This window comes from Elephantulus edwardii, unplaced genomic scaffold, assembly GCF_000299155.1.
Source record: "Elephantulus edwardii isolate Elephantulus edwardi_28Jun2011 unplaced genomic scaffold, EleEdw1.0 scaffold00057, whole genome shotgun sequence".
Taxonomy (NCBI): domain Eukaryota; kingdom Metazoa; phylum Chordata; class Mammalia; order Macroscelidea; family Macroscelididae; genus Elephantulus; species Elephantulus edwardii.
Genome location: NW_006399807.1, coordinates 8,000,772 through 8,007,862, shown reverse-complemented (window position 1 = coordinate 8,007,862; position 7,091 = coordinate 8,000,772). Strand labels below are relative to the sequence as shown.

At 39.4% G+C, this 7,091-nt stretch overlaps 1 protein-coding gene and 1 pseudogene across 2 annotated transcripts in view; one reads left to right on the top strand and one right to left on the bottom strand.

The window, feature by feature from the left end:
* The window catches only part of LOC102851117 (dimethylaniline monooxygenase [N-oxide-forming] 5-like), a 33,634-nt gene extending 28,146 nt beyond the window's left edge, over nucleotides 1-5,488 (bottom strand). Inside the window, exon 1 of the mRNA XM_006887384.1 lies at nucleotides 5,354-5,488. Within this exon, the coding sequence (XP_006887446.1) occupies nucleotides 5,354-5,488 (135 nt within the window). The remainder of the gene's footprint in view (nucleotides 1-5,353) is intronic.
* On the top strand, nucleotides 912-1,347 carry LOC102850708 (annotated as a pseudogene). The gene has a single exon (XR_438885.1). The product of XR_438885.1 is annotated as a small nuclear ribonucleoprotein 25kDa (U11/U12) pseudogene (transcript).
* Nucleotides 5,489-7,091: the final 1,603 nt, after the last annotated feature.

Sequence of the window (7,091 nt, the reverse complement as noted above, 5' to 3'; positions counted from 1 at the left end):
CCATAAATGCTTGAAGCTACTTGCTGCTTTCCTGACATTATGTTAAGTTCTTGGTATTTGTGGGCAGTTTCTATCCTGTCTGCATAGGTTGTTGACATCTTATCTTTATGATGCTTTGGATAAGTTGTAGACTGAAAATGTTGCCTTTCAATTTGCTTTCCTAGTACTGTCATCCCTACTAGTAATCTATGAGCAGATCTGTTCCCAGTTTCTTGTGGTAGCTTCTCATCTGGTTACCCTGTGAAGAGCAGGTAGCGGCAGTCTTTCCTTTGCCCAGCTATGGTGAGTCCATGTCTCTGTCCTGTCTTGTAGCTTGATTGAGATGTGGAAGATGTCCCTCAGGGGTAGACAAAGATCCAAGAGTGCTGCTTGAGATATATTACTTAGGGAAAAGACCCAGGAAGGGACAAGGTTTCAACAGTGCAGACTCCCACATCTCAATAGTTGTTAATGGCCATGTACCTCTCCCTTCTCCCAGGGCTGGTCGTGGGGCCAGCCATTTCTGCCCCATATGACAAAGAATCAGGGTGATGCCAATATTTCTGAAATTCAGTTTTCAGTTCTCTCTGCCCTCTAATATCCAACCATACTTGGATCTCCTCTTTAGATGCCACTGAGTTGAAGGGCAGCTTGTTCTGCCTTAGAGGATAAAGACTCAGAACAGTGCCAATTTTTCTGCAATGCATATCTCAGTTCTGGGTGCCAGTTAATGTCCCTAGCTGATCTGGGGCTGCTTCTTAAGCAGTCATTTCCTCTGGCTTTTAGAACACTTTTTAAAAATTAGTAACTTCTGACAGTATTCACTCATCTCTGCTCAGACCAGCATGCACGTTTGAGACCAGGGCTGCAGCCTAGTCCTGGAGGGGGTGGAGGCCGAGGCTGAGCAGCGGCCGGAGATGCTGGTTGACGATGAAGACGATGATGAGACGCTGCCGCACTCAGAGGTGGTGGACGTGTTCCAAGAGGGTCTGGCCATGGTGGTACAGGACCCACTGCTCTGCGATCTCCCAATCCAGGTAACTTTGGAAGAGGTCAATTCCCAGATAGCACTGGAGTATGGCCAGGCCATGACAGTCCGAGTGTGCAAGATGGACGGGGAGGTCATGCCTGTGGTGGTTGTACAGAATGCTACGGTCCTGGACCTAAAAGAAGGCCATCCAGAGATATGTGCAGCTGCGGCAGGAGCGAGAAGGGGGCATTCAGCACATCAGCTGGTCCTATGTGTGGAGGAAATACTATTTGACCTTCACAGGAGAGAAGCTCACAGACGACAAGAAGAAGCTCCGAGACTATGGCATCCGGAATCGGGACGAGGTCTCCTTTATCAAAAAGCTGCGGCAAAAGTGAGTCCTGGTAAGGACAGAAGGATGGGGACCAAGCCCCTTGAGGACATTGCCCTCGGCTACCTATGTCTTTCACCTTTCAAAGCCACTTGCCACCTCACCTGACTGTTCTGCCTCCTTCCTCCACCATCTGGAATCAGTCGCTTCAGCTGAGGGCTCTTGGGGGAGCCTCACTCCCACTTACTAAGCGCAGGTCTGACCCCCTCCTAAGGCCCAAATCTGACCACGTGTGTGCCATGCAGGGTCATGGGCATGTTTTTTTACACAAAATAAACATGTTTGCTCTTTAGTTTGAAAAAAAATTAGTAACTTCTATTTATTAAAAGATACCAGTAAGATAATGGAAAGATAAATCATACACCTAAAAAATTAAGTCAGAATACATTTATTAAACAAAAGACTCGCATACAAAAATAATAATGAATTTCTATGAAAAGAAGTAACTTTAATTTTGGTTTTAGAAATATTCAATATCTTGATATTTGTAAGTATAGTGTGAACTATACTATTTCCAACTTAAGTTCTGAAAATGTCCCATATCTTGATCTAAGTTGTAATCAAGTGAGTGTATTCAGCAGTAATAATTACCAGGCTACACATTTAAATTGGAATAATTTTTTACATCTAAAAAGTGTAGAAACTTTCACATTAGATAATAAGATAAAATCAGAGTATATGGAGACATACCTAAATCAAATGACACAGTAGAAATGAAACAGAAAATGGTATGATGAAGAAATATTCTTACTGCATTTTAAAAATAGTGAATATATAAAAAAATAGTGAATATAACATAATACCAACTCAATATAATTGAAGATAAAAGTAATAAAATAAACGTTTCTTATTAATCAAAGGATTAATTAACCAAGAATATATAATAACTACAGAATTTTAAAAAACTTAGGAGAGATTATAGTAGTATAAAGGTCAATTATACAAACATAATTAAGTCAACAGAATGAATTGAAATAATGTTGTTGTTATAATGTCCTGTCAACAGAATATATAAAACCAGGACACTCTCTCTCTCTTTCTAAATTATACATGCCATACTTTATGTGTTGAATACCATTGAGCTTGAATCAATTTATAGCTGACACCCTAGCAGGTTTTCAGAGGCAGTAAATCACACCAGAGATTATCTCTCCTTCTTCCACAGCACAAATCATAGATTTGAACAACGTGGTTTGAATCTACCAGCTTCTCTATGGGATGGGTAATCTTCCCTCGTGTGATGAAACTGTTTCTAAAAACCTACTGGAGGGTCCACTATGAGTTGGTTCTGATTTAATAGGCCACAACAACAATGACAAAAATAGTATATTAAGATTAGTTAAAAGAAAGGCAATATATAATAAAAAGATTAAAAAATATTTTCTGAGCTCTAATAATTTTCTGTTGCATGTTTCTCTATTGTGCTTGTCACCTTTGACCATACTATTTTACATCCCTCTAGAATGTAAGCTCCATAAAGGCTAGAAGTCTGGAAACTTTGTTTCACCTACTTTGGACATGTTGTCAGGAAGGGCTACTGTTTGGAAAAATACATCAAGTTAGGAAATGCAGAGAATCAAAGACAAGCAAGATCATCAACAAGATGGATTGACACAGTGGCTGTAATAACGGACTCAAGCATATCAGAGATTATTAGGGTGCTACAAGATAGGGTGAAGCTCAGATCAGTTTTTCACAGGGTTTCTGAGTCATAGTGAACTCAATGGCACTTAACAACAAGAGCAACAATTCACTAAAACATTCTTCAGCATCTCTAAAAGTGTCTGTCAATAAGTATTTGTTGGATAAAGAAATGAACTTTTAAAGAAACAAAATGAGTATTACAGATTATTTAGAATTGAATGACCGGTAACACATAAAAGAAATAAGAAGGTTGCAGGATGATATTTGCATATTTACAATGCCGTATTGGGGTGTCTGTTTGAGGGATGCTAGGATTGTTCCTTAGGGAGCGCTAGTGTCTTCGTGGTAAGAATTGCAGTGCCAACTCAATGTTGCATAGCTCAGATCCACCAGCTACTCCATGGGAAATTGATGGGCATTCTCCTGTTTTGCAATTTGCTGCCTCTGAAAACTGGCTGTAGTAAATTCTGACTCATCAACAAGGTTACTTCTTGGCTGCCTGTTTGCCCTAAGGCACCAGAAAAAGGCTGTTATGGTCAGGGATCAAGAAAAGTGTGTGTCAGTGCTGTATCTTTCCCCTATACCCATTCAATTGGTGTGCTGAACAAATCATTTGAGAAGTTGGACTCTGTGAAGAAGAATGTGGAATCAAGACAGGAGAAAGACTCACCAACAGCTTGCATTATGCAGATACCACAACCATGCTGGCTAAAAGGGAGGAGAATTGAAACATCTGCTGCAGAAGATCAAAGATCCAGTATGGATTATATCTCAACATTAAGATGAAAAATATCCTCACCACTGGGCCACTAAGCATAGATGGAGAAAGATTGAAATTAAAAATTATTTAATCTTTCTTGGATATATAATCAACACCCTTGGTACCAGCAGTTAAGAGATCAAAAGATATACAGTATTGGGACATTTTGCTGCCAAGGACCTTACCGAAGTACTAAAGAGAAATGCTGTCAGTTTGAAGACTAAGGTGCACTTGATTCAGGTCATGGTCTTTTTAATCACTTGTTATGTATCGGAGAGATAGACAATGAATAAGGATTACAGAAGAAGAATTGATGCCGTTGAGTTGCGGTGTTGGAGAAGAGTACTGAATACACCACAGATTGTAAAAAAACAAGCAGATATGTCTAGGAGAAAGTTCAGCCAGGGCACTCCTTAGAGACAAGGATGACAAAGTTTCATCTCACATAATTTGGACATTTTGTTAGAAGGAACTATTCCTTAGAAATAGACATCATGCTTGGAAAGGTGGAGGGTCAGCAAAAGAGAGGAAAATCCTCAATGAGACATATTGACATAATGACTGCAGCAATGGATTCATGTATGTTAGAGATGATGAAGATGCCACAGGATAGGACTGGGTTCAGGTCCACACATATCAACAACTATAAAACTACAAAACAATAACCCAACAACAACAAGCCTACTCTCCCCAGAGATGAAAAGGTCTCATATTAAGGCATTACCTAGGTGGAAGAGAATGAAAAGGAGGAAATAAGCTCTGTCATGCACATTCATGAGGCTGTCATTCATAATTGGTGAGCAAACACTTCTTCCTCACAGCTGTGTGGCTCTCCAGGACTACCATATGGGAAAATAGTTATCAGAGTGCCATCTGTCAAGAGCATTTCCAATGACAACAGAGTGAAACAGCAATAGAAGACGTTGGGGTCAAGTTTGAACCCCTTAAGTCAGTAAATTTCATGCTACCTAGATCTAAGAAAATGAGTTCATTTCCTTCTGGTAGTAAAAGAGAAGACAGTCAACAGACTTGGCCAGAAGAGAATAGAAAATTGTATGTTATAAATTCAGTAATCCACCCTATATTCACGCTGAATCAGGAGTGGGGAAAATGCATGCTATCCTTAATTTTGGTCATCATAAGAGTCCCAGCCCTTTATAATATCTCAGAATAAATCATATGGAATCTTAGCTGTCCAGAAAAAAATCTTACAAGTTTTATCCATAATTTTGAAATTAACATACATTTATCTATTTCTTCAGCAATGAATACTGCAAGAAAGAGTATTACAGTGACACAATTAAGAGCTCACTCTACTGGTAAACAAAAGGTTGACTATTTAAATTTCTTCTCCCTTAGCAGTTCCACATGAGAAAAACCTAATGATACCCAGTCACTAACATTACTACCCAACAGTAATCTTTCTTGGGTCAAGGAAACCCAATAGAGCAGTTCAACTTTTTAATATGAATGGCGACGGACTCAGTGTCATCCAACAATAAGAAGAACTAATTCTTAAAATATAAAGTATTGTATGTTCAATTTATGAACACACTATCCATAGTGTTAGAGCTATTGCATACTTATAATTAGATAAATGCAAACTTACTTGAAATTTCCATAGACCTCCGATATCATCATTTCTTTCAAAGCAAGTAGGCTCCAGGTCTTCATCCAAGCAGCACTTAATGGCTCCCAGTCCACTAATTCCAGCTCCAATTACAGCAATCCTCTTCTTGTCCATGGTTCTATAGTTGGTTGGCAGAAATTGAGAGCTTCTTCACCATTTTTCATTCCATTTAAATCAAAGCAACTTTGTCACAAGAACCTTGTCATGCCCTCCAAAATATGTGTCAGTTTGGCTAGGCCATGATTCCCAGTAATATGTGATTATACTCCATTGTATGTTGTGTTGTCAATACTAACATCTTGGGTGTTACTGAGGCAAAAGCAGAGGAAGTTATGTTACTGTTAATCTACAATATTAGAGTATTTTGAGTCAGTCTGTTGATTAAATAAGTAAGCAGAGATCAGAGGGACCTCATAGCTGCCAAGAAAGAGATGTCAGAAGCAAAGTATGCTCGTTGGACCCAGAGTTACTTTGCTGAGAACCTCCTAGACTCAAAGACCCAGGGGAGATCAAGATGCACTGAGATCTCCAAGGCAGATCCAAGGCCCTTGCATGTTAAAACGAGATGAGAACTTTCCCCTAGGGCTAACACACACACACACACAGTCTTCTTTTAGGGCTGGTACCCTTAGGAATAAATTTCTGTTTGTTAAAGCCATCCTCTTGTGATATTTCTATTACAGCACCACTAGAAAAATAAGACATGAAGCTCTGGTGGCATAGTCCATAGTGAGTTGTGCTGCTGACTAAAAGGCTCTACATCTCTAGAGGTTCAACCCCACCAGTGACTCTGTAGGAAAAAGATGTACCTTTTCCTTGATACAATTTACAGCTGTGGGAACTCAATGGCAGATAGCTTTGAGTCAGAAATGACTTGATGGTAGTGAGTTTGAGGTAAGACACTGTGCTGCAATCCCAAAGGCATGTGATTTGAGGCCATAAGCTGTTCTGTAGAAGAAGGATGAGCAATCTCCTCCACCTCCCAAACCTACCAGAGGGTCAGCTATGGCTCAGTTCTGACTTTATGGTACATAAAAACAGTAACAAGACAGACCAGTGGTTTACAGTTTGATTATTCCTATTGTCAGTTAGAACATCAATAGGCAGATTACTCATTAAGGATTGTGGTAGGTTTAAGGGACACTCTCACATGCCAAAAATGTTTAAAAAAATCCCAATTTCTTCTCTCAAAAATTCTCTATACAGTTCAGGGAGAGAAACACAAACCTATAATTATACCTTTCAGGGGCTACGATTTTTTAAAAAGCGCAAAACATGATGATGATGATGATATAGATATAATAAAAAGCAAACAAATCTCTCAGAAAGTTCTCTGCTTAATCAGGAGAATTACAAACATGCAATTACTATAAGTGATAAATGCAATAATGACACTGTGTCACACACAAGCAGCTCTAAGAAGGACAATCTGACCTTTTAGAGAAGAGATTGATGAGATAAAATTAAAGTATGCAGGAGTTAGTTTGCTGAAATTGAGGAGGACCTGAAGCACATGCTGTAGAACGTCAAGGATTGCAGCCTTCAATATGGATTGAAACTCAACATCAAGAAAACAAAGATCCTCACCACTGGGCCGATTGACAGCATCGTGACAGATGGTGAAGACATTGAGATTGTTGCCTGCTTTAGTTTTCTGGGCCCTACAATCTACCAATACTCGGTACCAGCAGCCAGGAAATTAAAAGAAGAATTGCAT